The 20,354-nt window shown below is 41.9% G+C and overlaps 1 protein-coding gene across 6 annotated transcripts in view; it reads left to right on the top strand.

Annotated features, from left to right (window-relative positions):
* Window positions 1–20,354, top strand: part of LOC129842484 (ral GTPase-activating protein subunit beta-like) — an 81,897-nt gene that overhangs the window by 38,745 nt on the left and 22,798 nt on the right. For 3 of the 6 annotated variants that reach the window (XR_008757604.1, XM_055911047.1, XM_055911048.1), the window contains exons 10-23: window positions 94–295; window positions 3,017–3,184; window positions 5,448–5,562; window positions 5,909–6,056; window positions 6,244–6,308; window positions 6,704–6,842; window positions 8,373–8,506; window positions 9,020–9,202; window positions 9,618–9,769; window positions 12,412–12,599; window positions 12,896–12,999; window positions 13,761–13,916; window positions 14,924–15,133; window positions 18,022–18,180. Coding sequence is in view for 5 of the 6 variants with exons in the window: in XM_055911047.1 (XP_055767022.1) it covers window positions 94–295; window positions 3,017–3,184; window positions 5,448–5,562; window positions 5,909–6,056; window positions 6,244–6,308; window positions 6,704–6,842; window positions 8,373–8,506; window positions 9,020–9,202; window positions 9,618–9,769; window positions 12,412–12,599; window positions 12,896–12,999; window positions 13,761–13,916; window positions 14,924–15,133; window positions 18,022–18,180 (2,123 nt within the window). In the remaining variant the exon portion in view is untranslated. The remainder of the gene's footprint in view (window positions 1–93; window positions 296–3,016; window positions 3,185–5,447; window positions 5,563–5,908; window positions 6,057–6,243; window positions 6,309–6,703; window positions 6,843–8,372; window positions 8,507–9,019; window positions 9,203–9,617; window positions 9,770–12,411; window positions 12,600–12,895; window positions 13,000–13,760; window positions 13,917–14,923; window positions 15,134–18,021; window positions 18,181–20,354) is intronic. The other 3 variants (XM_055911050.1, XM_055911051.1, XM_055911049.1) reach the window with 3 other exon arrangements.

Here is a 20,354-nt window from a genome sequence, read left to right on the forward strand (position 1 = left end):
CTTCACCCCCTCCATTTGTGTCATCTCTCTCCCTTATTTCTACTCCCTCTCTTCCTATGAACCCCCTCCTCCTCTCTCTCTCTCTTTTGCCAGCCCTGGCCACTCAGACCGGTGTGGAGCTGAGGAGGAAGGGCTCTCAGATGTCCACAGATACCATGGTGTCCAATCCCATGTTTGACGCCAACGAGTTCCCCGACAACTACGAGTCGGGCCGGGCCGAGGCCTGTGGAACCCTCTGTAGGATCTTCTGCAGCAAGAAGACCGGCGAGGAGATACTGCCCGTTTATCTGTCCAGGTACCCACATGTTTTACCGTGATACAGTCAAAACAGAAAGACAATATAGTAGTATTATATAAGTATTCTTTTTAAATGAGTACCCAAATCTCCACAGATTACGTATTTTGTTTTTGTAAGTATACTGAACAAAAATATAAAAGCAACATGGAACGTGTTGGTACCAGGTTTCATGAGCTGAAATAAAAGATCCCAGAAATGTTCCATACTCACACAAAGCCTATTTCACTCAAATTTTGTGAACAGATTTGTTTACTGTGGCATTATGTTGTGACAAATCTGCACATTTTAGAGTGGCCTTTTATTGTCCCCAGCACAAGGTGCACCTGAGTAAGGATCATGCTATTTAATCAGTTTCTTAATATGCCACACCTGTCAGATGGATGGATTATCTTGGCAAAGGATAAATACTAACAGTCTCAAGTTGAGGGAGCGTGCAATTGGCATGCTGACTGCAGGAATATCCACCAGAGCTGTTGCCAGATAATTTTATGTTAATATTTCTACCATAAGCCGCCTCCAATGTCATTTTAGAGAATTTGGCAGTACGTCCAACTGGCCTCACAACTGTAACCATGCCAGCCCGGGATCTCCACATCCGGCTTCTTCACCTGCGGGATAGTCTGAGACCAGCCACCTGGACAGCTGATGAAACTGGGTTCACATAACTGAAGAATTTCTGCACAAACTCTCAGAAACCGTCTCAGGGAAGCTCATCTGCGTGCTTATCGTCCTCACCAGGGTCTTTATCTGACTGCAGTTTGGCGTTGTAACCAACTTCAGTGGCCAAATGCTCACCTTCGATGGCCACTGGCACACTAGAGAAGTGTGCTCTTCACGGATGAATCCCGGTTTCAACTGTACCGGGCAGATGGCAGACTGTGTATGGTGTCGTATGGGCAAGCGGTTTGCTGACATCAACGTTGTGAACAGAGTGTCCTATGGTGGGTTTATGGTATGGGCAGGCATAAGCTACTGACAACTAACACAATTGCATTTTATCGAAGGCCATTTTTATTTGGTTTAACCATTTATTTAACTAGGCAAGTCAGTTAAGAACAAATTCTTATTTACAATGACGGCCTACACAGACCAAACCCGGACAGCACTGGGCCAATTGTGCGCCGCCCTATGGCACTCCCAATCATGGCCGGTTGTGATACAGCCTGGATTCGAACCAGGGTGTCTGTAGTGACGCTTCTAGCGCTGAGATGCACTGTCTTATCTTAGACCGCTGCACCACTCGGGAGCTCCACTTGAATGCACGGAGATACCGTGACGAGATCATGAGGCCCATTGTCGTGCCATTCATCCAACATATGCATGTCTGTATTCCCAGTCATATGAAATACATAGATTTATTTATTTCAATTGACTGATTTCCTTACAATGAACTGTAACTCAGTAAAATCTATGAAATTCTTGCATGTTGCGTTTTATATTTTCGTTCAGTGCAGTAACGTAGTTAACATGCTAAAATGTTAAAAGCACGTATATCCTACCAACGAGACATTAAAAACATAGCAGACCACCATATTCCATGTGCCCAAGAAAACTAAGGTAACCGACCCTAAATGACTACCGACTCGTGGCACTCACGTCTCTAGCCATTATCATTATCCCAGAAACCCTAGATTAGGAAATCTCTATTGCACTCCACACTGCATTTTCACACCTGGACAAAAGGAACACCTATGTGAGAATGCTATTCATTGACTACAGCTCAGCATTCAACAACATAGTGCCCTCAAAGCTCATCACTAAGCTAAGGACCCTGGGACTAAACACCTCCCTCTGCAACTGGATCCTGGACTTCCTGACGGGCCGCCACAGGTGGTAAGGGTAGGTAACAACACATCCGCCAAAATGATCCTCGGCATGAGGGCCCCTAAGGGGTGCGTCCTCAGTCCCCTCCTGTACTCCCTGTTCACTCATGACTCCAAGGCCAGTCATGACTCCAACACCATCATTAAGTTTGCCGATGACACAACAGTGGTAGGCCTGATCACCAACGACGAGACAGCATATAGGGAGGAGGTCAGACTAAGGAGGATTGTGGACTACAGGAAAATGAGGACCGAGCATGACCCATTCTCATCGACGGGGCTGTAGTGGAGCAGGTTGAGAGCTTCAAGTTCCTTGGTGTCCACATCACCAACAAACGAACATGTTTCAAGCACACCAAGACAGTCGTGAAGAGGGCACAACAAAAACTATCCCCCCCCCCCCCCCCCCCCCCCCAGGAGACGGAAAAGATTTGTCATGGGTCCTCAGATCCTCAAAAGGTTCTACAGCTGCACCATCGAGAGCATCCTGACTGATTGTATCACTGCCTGGTATGGCAACTGCTCAGCCTCCGACTGCAAGGCACTACAAAGGGTTGTGCGTACAACCCAGTACATCACTGGGGCCAAGCTTCCTGCCTTCCAGGACCTCTATCAGGCTGTGTCAGAGGAAAGCCCTAAAAATGTCAAAGACTCCGGCCACCTTAGTCATAAACCGTTCTCTCTGCTCCCGCACGGGAAGCGGTACCGGCGAGTCAAGTCTAGGTCCAAGAGGCTTCTAAACAGCTTCTACCCCCAAGTCATAAGACTACTGAACATGTAATCAAATGGCTACCCAGACTACTTTCAAATGGCTACCCAGACTACTATGAAGTTTCTAAATCTGTTCCACATGCCTGTGTTCAGACTGACTCTTCCAGTCTCTTTCCTCCAACAGGTTCTACATGGTTCTGATCCAGGGCCTCCAGATCTCCGACTACATCTGCCGACCGGTGCTGGCCAGCATCATCCTCAACTCCTCAGCCCTCTTCTGCTCCGATATTAAGGGCATCAACGTGGTGGTCCCCTACTTCATCTCAGCCCTGGAGAACGTCCTCCCTGACCGGTGAGGAATGCACCGTCTATATTTGGTGTGCTTGCTGAAAGAACACTTATTCCCCATACTTCTCATTATTCTGCACTCTCCTGCGCTGACACCACTTATACTGCTTATAAGAAACGATATTACAACAAACGGTTCAGTAAAAGATTTGTTACTTTTGGTTCTTCTATTAAATGTCTCACGCCATACACTGAATGACAGGATCAAGTCTGTCTAGTAATTTGTCGACCAGGCCAGTATTGTTTCAGCACATTTGGCGTTCTAGTTAGACATTTATGTGCTCTGTCACAGTCTGCCATAGAAAACTGCTAGTGTCGCTTCCTAGTCAGCGCTGCGTTGTTTAGATTACACATGGAAAAATCTATAATTGAGCAATATGATTGGCCATTTATTCAAACACCACCACGCGAGTCACAATTTTAATAAGCAGTACATGAGTTGATGCATTCAACACGGCACACAGGAACTGTCCAGGCTACCAACACTTTCAATTATTAATATAGAAGCAACTTAGGAATAGGCTCCAGAAAGACGCCTAGCATTCGTCTTGGCTACTGTAGCCAGATCATAGAGATGGATAGAGGACTCTAGTTCCCAAAAGCCATTTTTAGAATGGGCTGAAACCCATATGGGTTAAGGAAGGATCACATGATTCCATCCGGGTCATCAAGAGGCTGGGCTCCCGACAGTGACCTTTAAGTCGTAATTTGCGACCCGTTAAATTTTTTAAATAATTGTTTGCATCGGCGCGAGCTGCACGTTCACCTCATTTCAAACGTCCTATTATTTTAGGAGGCTAAAAACATGATTTGGTCAAACAGTAATGTGCATGATCCTTATTATTCCTGTAATGAAAGTCTCTGCCCTGCGGCTGTTTCACTCAGGCCTGCTGCTGTGATGAGAGTGCCACTCTCTTCCTCTCACCCGCACTCTGAGAGAAAATGCATTTGTAGGCTATAACAGTTCAAAATCCATTTGGGGGGGGGGGGGATACAGCTTTGGAAGCAACTACTGTTGTCACTGTATTTAGCTCTATAGCAACTATTTTACAATCAATATATTTGATATGGCTTTGAAATACGCAGTGCGCGAAATTCGCAACAGCCTTTGCGGTTGCATAGGACTCATTGGGTAGTGGGCTACAACTGCAAAGTTTTAAGACCTTTTAATATTCTGTTCGATTAATACATGGCTACCAGCAGTGGGTATTATGTTTAGCGTTAGCGATCTAGTTCATGTGTTTTGAGTTTCCACTTACTCATGCGGTGAATTGGCCCCAAAATGAATTAGCCTATGATATTGGTGCCCATAAAGATATAAGCAAGTTCATCTCTATTGAACAAATGATTCAGATAATTCTGGAGCCCTATTTTGACAGATAGAGCAAGATGTTTCCGTTGACATCGTTGGTGTGCGTCGTGTGATTTTTAACCAGTTTTGAGTAGGCATGGCCTACTAATTGGTTGATGTCATTGGAAACACTTATCCACAATCTTTACTACAAAATATAAATGTTCTATTTTCACATGTTGATGTTAGGGTGGTGCTGGAGATGATGAATATGAAGTTGACATTTTTTGAAATTTCCCTTTTAAAATATCTTATTAAATGGCAACGATATTCTTTGTAATTTGACGCAAAAATGTATGTAATTAATACAATGCAATTCTAAAGAATATAGTAATGCTGAATATTACACAATGTTTAATACACACCATAATGACCAAATGTGGCTAAATATAGAGAGACAGCATGCCAACCTTTGGCTAATAAGCATTATTTTTTGCCGTGGTGTAATTTTGGTATCGAGGATCATGATACTTAACCTGGTATCAGTATTGAAGCAAAATTCTGGTATCGTGACCTCACTACTGCTTGTACAGCTGACGCAAGCACACAGAAATGTACCTTGTCTAATTAGTCTTATGATGTATGAAAGACAGTTCAAGTCAAATGGTCTTTCTATTCCTGTGTTAAGGACATCTGCATGCATAAGGAATGCGGTTTTGACCAGAATGGACTTGTTTAGCCCTTAGGGTGAAGTATGCCGCCTTTTGTATGTTTGTCTCTTAGTGTCACGCAAGGGAAATGCCCAGAAATTAACATAAAAAAATGCTATATGCTTAAAACGAGCTCAAATGTAAATGTAAGCAATTGTTTGAGGAGTCTTATCAGTGGACAATTGGTGTTGGTATGGTATCTGACTGCTGTATCTTTTGAATGTTTGACATTTGAGTTAACTTAACTTGTTGTTTCCTCCCCCCAGAGAGCTGTCAAAGTTTAAGACATACGTGAACCCCACTGACCTGAGGAGAGCCTCCATTAACATCCTGTTGTCCATGCTTCCTCTGCCACACCACTTTGGCAAGGTCAAGTCAGAGGTAAACCTGTTAATTATAAGAGTTTAAAGGGACATCATCACACTTCAAAATTGAAATTTGAATCACACCATCGGTTGTGTAGAGACCGCTAATATGCTTCATATCAACCCTAAATACATGGAAAATATTAGCATAAAATGAGGAAATGATATAGCTATTATATTTAACATTCAATTTCGATTGAGGCAGATACAATAGATGGACCGGGACTTGGACTTATCGCAACATTAGTGTTTTGTTCTGACTTTCGACTAAACCGTCTATTTTTTAGTTCATCATTTGCAATGCCCTGTAGTTCGTCGGCCTAAATGCAAAGTAACCCTTGTGTATTATTTGTATGTTCCAGGTGCTCTTGGAGGGCAAGTTTAGCAATGATGACAACTCGCTGCACGACAAGGCCGTCACCTTCCTCTCCTTCAAGCTGCGATTGGTCAACATCCTAATAGGAGCGCTACAGACGGAGACGGACCCCACCAATACGCAGATGATCCTGGGTTAAGTTGATCTCAATTTGATCTGCAGCAATTTTTTACTTTGATTGTTTACACTGAAAAATGTGTTATACATGAAATGTTTTGTCATTTGACATCTTTCTCTTTTAAGTAATAGAGAATCAATGAATTGTAATAACTATTCCATAACTAGAATGGAATGACTAAAGGCCTTTTTTTTTCTGTACAGGTGCCATGCTCAACATTGTCCAAGACTCTGCTCTCCTGGAGTCCATCGGTGCCCAAGCGGAGGTGGTAAGAACTAATACTTTTGTACTCCACGCTGTAGAAGCGCTCACTCAACTGGAAAGAAATGTGTAAATAGAATAAACTTAACTACACATGTGGCTAAGAGAGATCGTAAAAAAAAAAAGGATGTGACCTTTATTGAACAATGAAAGACCCTTGAGGTTAGAAACCTCTTATGGGGGCGACCTGGCAAGAGGACATCAATAAATCAGTATTTAAAGGATATTTTACTCAAACATATATTTTTTTATTTTGTTCATTAGTCCAGTGTTTATCCCCAAAAATGGTTAGGGGACCATATTAATAGTGGACTTATGAACAAAATGCTTTTTGAGTAAAATATCCCTTTTAATCATCTGAGCAGACTATGACCGCTGAACATTCTAATGCCATCCCAATAGGGCAGTGTGGATGGCAGCCATGCGCTGGCTAAAAGCCACAGCAGGAACAACAGTGGCATCAGCAACGCCAGCGGGGGCAGCTCTGAGGCCACCACCCCCGACAGCGAGAGGCCCGCCCAGGCCCTCCTCAGAGACTACGGTGAGCCCCTTCGAGAACGCACTCATGAGCCCTTTTTCCAAAATCCTGACCTGGGTTAATATGTTTAATTGGGAAAATTGTGACAGGGAAGTTCAATCATGCGCACCTGTTTAATTGGCCAAATTGTGACAGGGAAGTTCAATCATGCGCACCTGAAGAGTCTTAAAAGGGAACCAATTATATTTGGACCTAGGTGTGCCAAACATCAACCAACCGTCAGCCCTTCCTGGTTAGTAGCTCTGAAGATGAGGCCTTAGCAAAGTTTCTTGACTAGTGTAACAAGCTAGACGTGCACAATGTAAAATCAAAATTGTTTTTTTAGTTCTGAATGCTGACACTGTTTTCACCTTTTTCATTCCGGTCAGCCATGCTTAAATTGTATAGTGGACATATATGGCGTTGACTAAAGGTGATTCCGTGATGAACCAAAAATGCATTGTTATTCTCATATTTGCAGTGATGCCGTGTCATTTGAATGATACTATACTACTGTTATCAGAATGGAGACAGTTATGTGTATTGTCACTTGCTAGATCTTCTCCCTATACAGTGTGTGTAACTTGTTCATTAACGTCTTTAACTGCATGCGTTATGGTATTCAGCATATGCATGTCATTTTATGGGAGCTGGACTATGAACCAAGACCTGGAGTTGAATGTTTAAGTATTTCTTTGATTCCTCACATGAAACCTTGCTTGTCTCCTTCTCAAAGCACATTGGAGCAGAAGATCTGAGGTTCCGTCCCTAGGATCTTCTCCTCCAATGCATTTTGAGTAGGTGGTGAGGACACAAGGAATCAAGCACACTTACAATTGAGATTCATCCCATGTTATTCCCACTGACTGGCCGCAAATATATGATAAAATAAGTAGATAATGGGCAAAGATCCTGAAGATCCACAAAAATCCACTAAATGCAGGCTCCCTCTTGTGTGCAGCAGTTGTACTGCAATTTCTTGTGTTCTCTGACAAGTGAATTTCAAACAGAATCTTCTAAAACCTTTGTTGAAATGTTAAGTGTTTGTCCATCTTCATTTTAACACCCAAGCATCTGAAAGTCAAGTGAAACACTTACATGCAACACTATTTGTTGATTCTTTGATTATTATTATTATTTATTTTTTGTAAAGATGCATGTTCGATAAAATTGTCCAAGTTTTGGCTACCACTTTATTGGCAACATGCACGGTTGGACATGCTTTATACCAGTGTTGGTGGGAATTCACGAATTTAACATTTCTAGTGAGGATTTTTAGATTTCAATGAGTTAAACTGAATTTGACCCCCAACCCTGGTTTATACAACCACAACATCTAACCTCATACCTAACAAAAAAGCCATTATTTCAATTACCAATGGTTTGAGTGTGCCTGTTTGTCCTCATACAGTACTGTCGACATGCTGATTGCTGTGTATCTGATGCTTATTAGACGTGTTCTGCCTGGTCCGGTAGTTACTAACCCCAGCTCTCCTTCTCTGCTTGTGGCGTGGCGTGGTATGGTGTCGTCATCTGGGGGTGTCATATCCCTAGCTCTCCACACAGATACAGCCGCCGGCCTACTGATCCGCAGCATCCACCTGGTCACCCAGAGGCTCAACTCCCAGTGGAGGCCCGACATGAGCATCTCCCTGGCCGCCCTGGAGCTGCTGGCCGGCCTAGCCAAGGTAAGAGCCCCCGGGGTCTTGTTCATTAAGGCACGCATCATTTTAAAACGTCCTGCAACGGGATCGAGAATGAGTGTTTCAGGTAGGTGGACATGCGTATTTCCTTAGGGTTTGCAACATTTGAACCAAGGTCTCTTTTACAGAATTACATAAATTACAGGAAATACGCACATCAATATAATTACAAATTGCAAGCAGAAAAAAAAAAAAAAAAATTAAGACATTCATCAGTAAGGTTCTCAATCCGCTTTCTGAATTGTCCTCGAGGCACCAAAACATCAAATTTAAGAACATTTTAAAGATGGTTCCACAAATAAGATGCAAAAAAACTACACGCTGATTTATCTAACTCAGTAGAGACCAAAGGAATTTCCATTTCCTATAGGGTGGTGGGACATATGGAAAGGCTACGAAAATAACCACAAGTGCTGCAATAAAAATGAAGGAGTAAGCAAAAAAAGTGAATAAGAACCAGTCATAGTTCACTGATCCCTGTGTGTCCCTCTTCCTCAGGTGAGGGCGAGTGTGGAGTCTGCGGACCGTAAACGTGCAGTCAGCTCTGTGTGCAGTTATATCGTGTATCAGTGCAGCCGGCCGGCCCCCCTCCACTCCCGAGACCTGCACTCTATGATCGTGGCGGCCTTCCAGTGCCTGTGTGTGTGGCTGACAGAGCACCCCGACATGCTCAACGAAAAGGTAGGGGAACAACAACACCATCTGCTTTCTACCTACAGTATTGCCTGCTAGTCTTACTGTTCTGTCCATCTAAGCATGTGGTGGTGAATCGTAACTTCTGTTTAAGTCGATTTTTCACTTAGTCTCTCATTGATTTCATTGTATGACGGTGGAAATTAGACTTAATGGGAAGTTAGGATTCACCCCTTGGACTATGCTGCTGCTACTAAATACTATGGATGCAAATATCAACCGTTTGAGGTGTGGGTCAAATCTTCCCTTTGAATCATTCAAATGGTCACAAGTCTTCCATTGACATAATGTCATGATTTACTATTTTATCGTCATTATTCGCTGCCTTATGAGCTGAGCTCTCTAAAGACTAAACTCACCTCCCGACTTTTGTGCCATGCAATTACATAGTGTTTTGTTGCAGGACTGTTTGATAGAGGTGCTGGAGATCGTGGAACTGGGAATATCGGGCAGCAAGTCTAAGACCAGTGACCAGGAAGTGCGGTACAAAGGGGACAAGGAGCACAATCCGGCCTCCATGAGGGTGAAGGATGCTGCCGAGGCCACCCTGTCATGGTGAGTGCCACCTGACAGAAGTAATGGGAATTTTCAGTTATGTTTCTTAGGGAAAGATGCATTGCCTTTTTGCTCTCTCTTAAAGGGGCAATCTGTGGTTGGTATATCCAATTTTAGTTTTTAGTTTTAATGATATAAAGCCATTGATTCTTGAAGAATATAACTTATCCATGGAACGCAGGATGCTTTCAATGGCACACATTCAACAAATTTGATATTCGTAATAATCCATCATGATTTATGTATTGTAATAACAGGCCCACAATGTGGTTACTAAAGTGCAAATGTGGATATATTTAGCTGATTTCACTGCTTAACATTTAGAAGTTGTCCTTTTTAAGCTGAGAAGAAGTGAAGCTAGTATATGGCCCTATAAATTCTGCAATACGGAGAACGCGGACAGAATCACTGAACCCAGATATTAAAATGGAATTCACATATTTTTTTTTTTGCTCATTCAACTTAGCAGGAGATTGAACTTAGTAACACAGTTTATTATAAGACATGAACAGAATGCATCAGTGATTTGTATTTCCTGCAACTTTCTGAAGAGGCAATGAGAATTCCTTTTCTGTGTATGTGTGCGGATCTACCATTGTGTAGCCGTTAGCGATGATGCTAATGGAAACCTTTCCATCTACCGGAAGACTTTTCTCAAAATCCTCAATTAAATATTCAAGGAAAACTCAATATAGATTAAAATGTGTGGGTTGTGTAAACCTTTAATTCCAGTGTGCACCAGCAGGAGGCTGTTTTTGTAGCTGTGTTTTTGCATACATGTGATGGTAGTTTGCAAAACAAATACCTACTGGATTGATGCAAATAATCATGATATCATTCTGCCAGGTAAGCATAGACTACTTTGTAGTTAAAGGAAATTTCCACCCCAAAACTATCTTTGGGTTTTTGTTTCATTAGTCCATTGTTAAAATATTCGCAAAATGTTGTTTGTCAGCAATCAAGTTGAAGATGTGTAACTTTCAAAATACAGAAATCAACCCCGTATTCTGAAAGTTACATATCAATCCAGTGGGTATTTGTTTTGCAAACTCTACCCTCACATGTATGCAAAAACACTGCTAATAAACTTTTGTTGGTGCGTGCTGGAATTAAAAGGTTACTACACCCAAGAACGATAGTATTTTTATTTTATTTCTCCCAGACCTCAAAAGTGGGTTCCTAATGTGGTTTAAGCTTTGCTGTGAACTTAGAAAAACAACTAGGTTGAATTTTCTATAAAACATTTATTTATTTATTTTAGAGCGAAAACCAGAAAATGGCATTTGGGGAAAAATGTGGTGGATTTTATATGGCTCTCCTAGTAGTGATGTGCATCTTTCCCTTTCAAGACAATTCGCAATTCGATACGCATCTAGATACATGGGCTCCGATTCAGGTACGATAAGTTTTAGTTTGAAACGATTCGGTTTGATTAGAGAAAGAATTGATGCAATGTAATGCAATTATTATTATTTTTTTACTGTTAAGTGTGAAAAACCCAGCAGCGTTGCAGTTCTTGATACAAACCGATGAGCCTGGCACCTACTACCATACCCCTGTTTTTAAGGGCACTTAAATATTTTGTCTTGCCCATTCACCCTCTGAATGGCACACATACACAATCCTTGTCTCAAGGCTTAAAATCCTTCTTTAACCTGTCTCCTCGCCTTTATCTACACTGATTGAAATGGATTTAACAAGTGACATCAGTAAGGGATCATAGCTTTTACCTGGATTCACCTGGTCAGTCTGTCATGGAAAGAGTAGGTGTTATTAATGTTTTGTATACTCAGTGTACACTGATTGTTTAAAGAAAAATGACAAAAACTATTGTTGATGGTGAACCTGAACAATCCAATTGAAATATATTGTATGCCCCGTTCAGCAGGTATAGCCAGGTTAGTTGTCTCCGGTAGCTTACTTTTATTCCGGTAAAACAGTTTTCAACAGCGCATAGATAATAACCTAGCAAATTACATAGGTTGTCACTCAACTAATAAAGCACATTACCAAGAACGATGTGTGATGTAACACAACACAGGTTAAAGATATGAGGTGTTTTAAGGACATGAGAAAATCAAACCTGTAACTCAGTTTAAAGTCTCTTCTCCTTAAAGGGGCAGCAATTTGGTATTCGGTCACTTGTTTTGGATAACCGCTTAGGGATCGGGCCGGAGGAATGTAACCACTATCAAATTCATAGACTGAGCTATGGATGCAAAGCTATCAAGTCTTTGTTAACAATTACACTCTTTGCAAACAATGAATTAAAACAAGCATATATTTTGGGTTCTGTTTGGGTAAGACAGTTGAACTAAGCTCATGAGGCAATTTATAAGTTATATTTTTTCAAGAATCTATGGCTATATATTATTCATTTAAAAGTAAAAAAAAAAAAAGTATGTACCAAATGCGGACTGTAGCGTTATATTAGTTTCAACCATTTTATCTGCCAGTATTTATGGGTAATTCCCCCCCCCCAAAAAATGTATTTGACCAATCCTGTATTTTTATCCGCTTAGTTCAGGGTTGCTATTTTTATTCATACTCCTACAATTTTGCTTTGGAAATGTTTTATAGCGGGGATTCCTGCCTCGTATATATTTTGTCTTTTGAATGCACAGCACCTCTGTCCCTGTCAGCATAATGCAGGTCCTGGGGGCGTTCCCGTCGCCCAGTGGCCCCGCCTCCCCCTGCAGCCTGCTGAACGAGGACACCCTGATCAAGTACTCCAGGCTGACCTCTACCAGCCGCAAGAACTTCCGCTACTTCGTCCTAGACAACTCTGTCATCCTGGCCATGCTGGAGCAGCCGCTGGGCAACGAACAGAGTCAGTTATGTTATCCCAAATCCACTTCAACAAATATCTTTGACATATTATTGGCAATCCTTCACATGTTATCCCAGAACCATTTTGACAGTCGTCATCCACATGTTATCAGTCATCAACCACGTTTTCAGTCATCATCCTCACGTTATCATGTTTATGAACATTTTAAATGTTTAAAAGTGGTTTTACTCTATAAAACGAAAATTGGAGTTTCTCATTGGACATGTCCAATGTCTTCCGTTTTGTGCCTAATGAACACAACCCTGTTGACCTGGTTGCCGTGTGTGTGTCAGCAGATCCCTGTCCATCCGTGACCATGCTGATCAGGGGAATGTCTGGGAGACACGCCTGGACCATGCAGCTCTTCCACCAACCCAGGGGGGCCCGTGCCAGCCAGAAGGTAACACGCACACTTTAGTTAACCCTTTAGATTCGTTAAGTTGATATGTTTCCGTACATTTCTAGTACGCGCCAGTCACAAGGTAACACACACCGTAGTTAACCCTTTATATATATATATATATATATATATATATATATATATATATATATATATATATATATATATATATATATATTTTTTTTTTTTTACCTTTATTTAACTAGGCAAGTCAGTTAAGAACAAATTCTTATTTTCAATGACGGCCTAGGAACAGTGGGTTAACTGCCTGTTCAGGGGCAGAACGACAGATTTGTACCTTTGTCAGCTCGGGGATTTGAACTTGCAACCTTCCGGTTACTAGTCCAACGCTCTAACCACTAGGCTACCCTGCCGCCCCATATATTCATATATTCTCATATATGAATTATGTTAGTATGTTTCAGCACATTTCTATTAGTGCCAAGGTTCACATTGATGTCTTATTAACTAGCAACTCCATTGTTAGGAACCAGGTTTTCACATTGCCGTAATGAACAAATTATCTCTAATCTCATTCAATGTTAACTATGATTGCTGGTTCCAGATCTGTTTGGGGGAAAATGTCTGCGTCAGGGAATTGATATTCATCAGATGCTTATCGTAGACCTTTAACAATGATAAATGATCACATGTCAGTCTGTGTTTCTTGCTGAGTTTTCCCAGTTCCTTTCTCAGGGGTCTGTATCTCAGAAGTACCCCCCCCCCCCCCCCTTCTCTGTCTCTCTCGCTCCTCTCTGTAGCAGGTGTTTATCCCAGAGAGTCGGCCCACTCCCAAAAATGATGTGGGGATCCGGTTAAACGTCAAACACAGACCCTTCCCAGAAGAAGTGGACAAGATTCCATTTGTGAAAGCAGACCTGAGCATTCCGGACCTACACGATATCGTAGATAAGGAGGTAGGCTGGCATTGTTTGTCCATCCTTATTAGAATAATAATGTCTCCTTTGCCCTAATGAGAATTGTATTGTAGCGTGGAGGTGGTGTTTACATCAGCCATTGCCTGTATTTACAAAGTGACTCAAAGTAGGAGTGCTTATCTAGAATCAAGGTCCCCCCTGTTATTTATTATTTAGTAAAAACTGATCTAAGATCAGCACCGCTATGGGCCCATAGGAGTGATGGGACACCTGAATCCACTTTGCACAACTAGGACAACTAGCCCATTTAATGTTAAACAAAATGTAGGCTAACTTTTGAGTTTCATTCTCTGTGAACTTGTCCACTTCAATGAACAAGTGTCTGTCTGAAAGAAAAAAAATATATATATATTCTCAACTGAGAAGCCAAATTCTTCATGACACATAGCTACTACACTGGTGTACAGTGATCCGGATGCGAGTTGTCCTCACACACAAAACGTGACATGATTCACTAACAACACCTACCACCAAACCTTTTGCTCTTTACCAGAGCCAGCTGATATTGGTTACTCCTCAGTATTTTCCAGTTTGACTATGACTGTGGGAGCGAAAAGGTGTTGGGATTGGGTGCGCACTGTATTAATTTTGTGAGTTTATTGGGTGTTTTGGGAAGGTTTGTCTGCGTTGATGGTTCGTTCATGTCAGGTGAGTGGTTGTGGGTGTTTGATGTTTTGTGAGGTGCTTTGAGGAGGGGATTGTCTGTGTATGGGTGCATTTCGATGGATGTATGCAATGACACTTGCCAGCAATGCAATGGCACTCTTTTTTTGGGGGGTATCTACAGTAATGACTACTATTTGTCATTACTACTATAAGATGAAGATCAGAATGAACAACAGCCATAGAATCCTCTCCCATTGACCTTTGGCACAGATGTAGGACCAGCCACTTCTCATCTTAACCATTTTTAGAGGGTGAAAAATGTCAAACTGACTTTGGATAAGTGTCAAGGGGCGATACCATCATCCATTCCTCCCTCTCAGCTGGAGATGCAGCACGACAAGCTGCGAGGTGTGATGGCCAAGCAGATCGAGTACGAGACGACGCTGGAGCACGGCAGCGAGGAGCGCTGGGGCAGCAAGAGCTTCCCAGACGTGCTGACGGACTGCAAGCCCCCGTCTCCCTCGCAGGAGTTCCAGACGGCCCGCCTCTTCCTGTCGCACTTTGGCTTTCTGTCGCTGGAGGCACTCAAGGTACTGGGGAAAGAGATGAGAGGTTTGAAAACTGCCTATGTGGCATCGATATGAGTCAAACGGTTATTCTAGTGGCAAAATTGACTACAAAGTGTAAAGATGATCATTCTGGTCAAAAAGTCAGTCATCTAAAACTGATTTATGAAAATCCATGCTCCACAACAGGTAAACGAAGGTTGGGTTTTAATTTGACGATGTCCATTTGCCCACTAACATGGGGTGAACAGTTGCGGTGATTGCTCTCTGTCCAATAGCATAGACAGTGTGACAGACCTGCTCAGGAGCGCCAACTGTTTACATAAGACAACACGTCGCGCAATACTGCACCAGACACCTTAGTTAGATGAAAAATTGCGCAACTGAAACATCCTCGGTAAAAACGTCTAAATTAATGCCAGATTTCTTGTGTTATCTTAAATTCATTCTGGGGATTTTCAGTTATTGAAATAGGCTTCCACATCTACAGTGTCTCATTGGGGACAAACATTAACCAAAGACTGAATCGTTTAGGAAACACACCTCCAAGGCTGAAATCTCGTTTTCCTAATGAGCAACAGAAAAAAACACATGCCAATCGGCGTGTTCAGTGGCTCTAAGGGATTTAAAAGGATGTACATGTGTAGTGGAACTAGGATGTAACAATTCACCGATACGCATCATTCGGGGTTCAAATGTTTAAGATACAAGTGCACCGGTCGGTGGGAGCCCAAACCGATCCAAATGAAGCATGCATCAATCAGAAAACCACTTCAAAAGGTTCCTAATGTTTTTTTTTTTATTATTCATATTTGATTCCGAAAATACCTCTCTGTTTTGACTGAATTAATGTGTCCTCTCCTTCAGATCTTTAGACTATTAAACTTCTTATTTATTTATTTTTACGTTTAACTGCTGATTGAAAACACCAATCATTCAAATTGTATTAGCATTGTTCAGGTTCACCATAAGACATAGTTTTCGTAGTTCTGCTACAGTCAGTTTATTTGGTCATTTTTACATGAACAGGTAATTTCATGAAGGACAATCATTTTTGCGAGCTATGACAAAATTCCCAAAAGTCTAAACCATTTTATTAATTGGCTAAATGTCATTCTAATTTCTAAAGATAAATCTTGACATAGTACTAGCTCAAAAACAAATATCTGCAAAATGACAAGTGAATCAGTAAATTACAGTGATTTCACATAAACTGGGGGGATAGTGGGGTGGTACGTGCTCAGCCTGCTCTAAGGCTGCTTAGGTGCCTACACATACCATTGAGACACACACACACACACTGAGGGCCACTCAGCTTAGAGAAGTAATCTCAGACAGATCCAGCTCAGAGAGGCCCAGCTCCTGAGCTCCCATTGGCAGCAGATAAATCATTTAAAAATGGACAATGTTTTTATGCAACAAAAACAAATGGTGTATCGAACCGAATCGCATCTATTATTGTTCCTCTAATCAAACCGAATCGCTGCGAATTGTTTCAAACTATACTGAACAAAAATATACACGCAACAATTTCAACCATTTTACTGAGTTACAGTTCATTTAACAAAATCAGTCAATTGAAATGCATTCATTAGGCCCTAATATATGGATTTCACATGACTGAACAGGGGTGCAGCCATGGGTGAGCGTGGGTGGGCATAGACCAGACCCCCCCCCCCCCCCACTGGGGAGCCAGGCCCAGCCAATCAGAATGAGTTTTTCCCCACAAAAAGGCTTTATTACAAGACAGAAATACTCCTCAGTTTCATCAGCTGTCCGGGCGGCTGGTCTCCGATGATCCCGCAGGTAAAGAAGCTGGATGTGGAGATCCTGGGCTGGCGTGGTTACACGAGGTCTGCAACGAGGTCTGCAAAGGTCGGTAGGACGTACTACCAAGTTCTCGAAAACAATGTTGGAGGCAGCTTAAAATAACATTACATTCCCTGGCAACAGTTCTGGTGGACATTCCTGCAGTCAGCATACCAATTGCAGTCTCCCCAAAAAATGACATCTGTGGCATTGTGTTGTGACAAAACTGTAAATTTTAGTGGCCTTTTATTGTCCCCAGCACAAGGTGCACGTGTGTAATGATCGTGCTGTTTAATCAGCTTCTTGATATACTACACCTGTCAGATGGATGGTTTATCTTGGAAAAGGAGAAATGGTCACTAACAGGGATGTAAATATATTTATGTGCAAAATTTGAGAGCAATAAGCTTTTTGTGCGTATGAACCTTTCTGGGATCTTTTATTTCAGCTCATGGAACATGGGATCAACTCTTTACATGTTGGGTTTATATTTTTGTTCAGTTTATATCAACTTGAAAGTATGCAATCAATCAATGACTATTTATTCAGTTAAAACATCATTTAAGACAAACTGTTTTTGGCTTTGTTCCTTCAGGGGAGCCTGCTGCTAGAGCAATGTGTCAATTATTACCATTATCAACTACAGGCAGTGAGCAAGATACCAATCCCCCTGATGGGGGGGGGGGGGGGGGAGAAGAACCAAACAGGTGGAAGCGGGGGTGGTGGAGGGCTAGCCAATAACAGTACACATATCTGGTGGCAGCAATATTAAGCAGCCAAAAAAAGCCTATTGCATAGCTTAGCGCAGCAGCAAGGCAACAGCAGAGGATGTGGGTGCAGAGCTGGTCAACTTTAAATAGAACGCCATATTAAGGTGAATCTGATTGGTGCAATCTCAGCTGATGCTATCACAAATACTTGAGTTTCCCGTCTGAAATGGCTTCGCTTAATTTAGCTTATTTTGATCCTAGGTGTAATCACCAAGTAGCAAATTATAGTTAACCAAATACAGCAGCTAAACCGGCCAATTCATACGTAAAGTCATTTTAAGGTTGTATTAGCTGATGAACCAGCCAATTACATTGATGTTTGCTGCCTTCCAGGAGCCTGGCAACAGTCGACTACCTCCCCACCTGATTGCACTGGACTCTGGGTTGCCGGGCTTCTTTGACGACATGAGCTACCTGGACCTGCTGCCCTGCCGACCCTGTGACACTGTCTTCCTCTTCTACATGAAGGCCGGCCAGAAGAGCAGCCAGGAGGTGAGAAATTTAAGGGGAGGGTGTCAACAGGGTTGTGTTCAGTAGGACCAGTCACTTTAAGTAATGCCACTTTATATAATGTTTACATACCCTACATTACTCATCTCATATGTACAGTTGAAGTCGGAAGTTTACATTCACCTTAGCCAAATCTATTTAAACGCCGTTTTTCACAATTCCTGACATTTAATCCCAGTAAAAATTCCCTGTATTATGTCAGTTAGGATCACCACTTTATTTTAAGAATGTGAAATGTCAAAATAACAGTAGAGTTATTTATTTCAGCTTTTATTTCTTTCATCACATTCCCAGTGGGTCAGAAGTTTACATACACTCAATTAGTATTTGGAAGCATTTCCTTTAAATTGTTTAACTTGGCTCAAACGTTTTTGGTAGCCTTCCACAAGCTTCCCACAATAAGTTGGGTGAATTTTGGCCCATTACTCCTGACAGAGCTGGTGTAACTGAGTCAGGTTTGTAGGCCTCCTTGCTCGCACACGCTTTTTCAGTTCTTCCCACAAATTTCTATAAGATTGAGGTCAGGGCTTTGTGATGGCCACTCCAATACCTTGACTTTGTTGTCCTTAAGCCATTTTGCCACAACTTCGGAAGTATGCTTGGGGGCATTGTCCATTTGGAAGACCCATTTGCGACCAAGCTTTAACTTCCTGACCGATGTCTTGAGATGTTTCTTCAATATATCCACGTAATTTTCCTCCCTCATGATGCCATCTATTTTGTGAAGTGCACCAGTCCCTCCTGCAGCAAAGCACCCCCACAACACGATGCTGGCACCCCCGTGCTTCACGGTTGGGATGGCTTGCAAGCCTCCCCTTTTTTCCTCCAAACATAACGATGGTCATTATGGCCAAACAGTTCTATTTTTGTTTCATCAGACCAGAGGACATTTCTCCAAAAAGTACGATCTTTGTCCCCATGTGCAGTTGCAAACCGTAGTCTGGCTTTTTTATGGTGGTTTTGGAGCAGTGGCTTCTTCCATGCTGAGCGGCCTTTCAGGTTATGTCGATATAGGACTCGTTTTACTGTGGATATAGATACTTTTGTACCTGTTTCCTCCAGCATCTTCACAAGGTCCTTTGCTGTTCTGGGATTGATTTGCACTTTTCGCACCAAGGTATGTTCATCTCTTGGAGACAGAACGCGTCTCCTTCCTGAGCGGTATGACGGCTGCGTGATCCCATGGTGTTTATACTTGTATACTATTGTTTGTACAGATGAACGTGATACCTTCAGGCATTTGGAAATTGCTCCCAAGGATGAACCAGACTTGTGGAGGTCTACAATGTTTGGCTGAGGCTGATTTCTTTTGATTTTCCCATGATGTCAAGCAAAGAGGCACTGAGTTTGAAGGTAGGCCTTGAAATACATCCACAGGTACACTTCCAATTAACTCAAATGATGTCAATTAGCCTATCAGAAGCTTCTAAAGCCATGACATAATTTTCTGGAATGTTCCAAGCTGTAAGTCACCGTCAACTTCGTGTATGTAAACTTCTGACCCACTGGAATTGTGATACAGTGAATTATAAGTTAAATAATCTGTCTGTCAACAATTGTTGGGAAAATGACTTGTCATGCACAAAGTACATGTCCTAACCGACTTGCCAAAACTATAGTTTGTTAACAAGAAATTTGTGGAGTGGTTGAAAAACGAGTTTTAATGACTCCAATCTAAGTGTATGTAAACTTCCGACTTCAACTGGTATAGAGCACAGTATATACATCTACTGCATCTTGCCTATGCCGTTCGGCCATCGCTCATCCATATATTTATATGTACATATTCTTATTAATTCCTTTACACTTGTGTGTATAAGGTAGTTGTTGTGAAATTGTTAGATTACTTGTTAGATATTACTGCATGGTCGGAACTAGAAGCACAAGCATTTCGCTACACTCGCATTCACAACTGCTAACCATGTGACAAATAAAATTTGATATGATTAGGAACGAACAGAGGAAAAAGGTGAAACTGGTTTTCCTTTGCTGAAACTTTTTAACTTTTTGCTACGATGTGCCCTAATGAGCATGGCTCAGGAGTTATGGACCGGTGCAAAAGTCTTGATTATAATATCAGGGCTTGAAAGAAGTTAGTCTACTTTCTCTGAAATTCCTTCTAGACAGTTATGCTAAACTTTTCTAAAATGGTTGGG

Source organism: Salvelinus fontinalis, unplaced genomic scaffold (assembly GCF_029448725.1).
Source record: "Salvelinus fontinalis isolate EN_2023a unplaced genomic scaffold, ASM2944872v1 scaffold_0043, whole genome shotgun sequence".
Lineage (NCBI taxonomy): Eukaryota > Metazoa > Chordata > Actinopteri > Salmoniformes > Salmonidae > Salvelinus > Salvelinus fontinalis.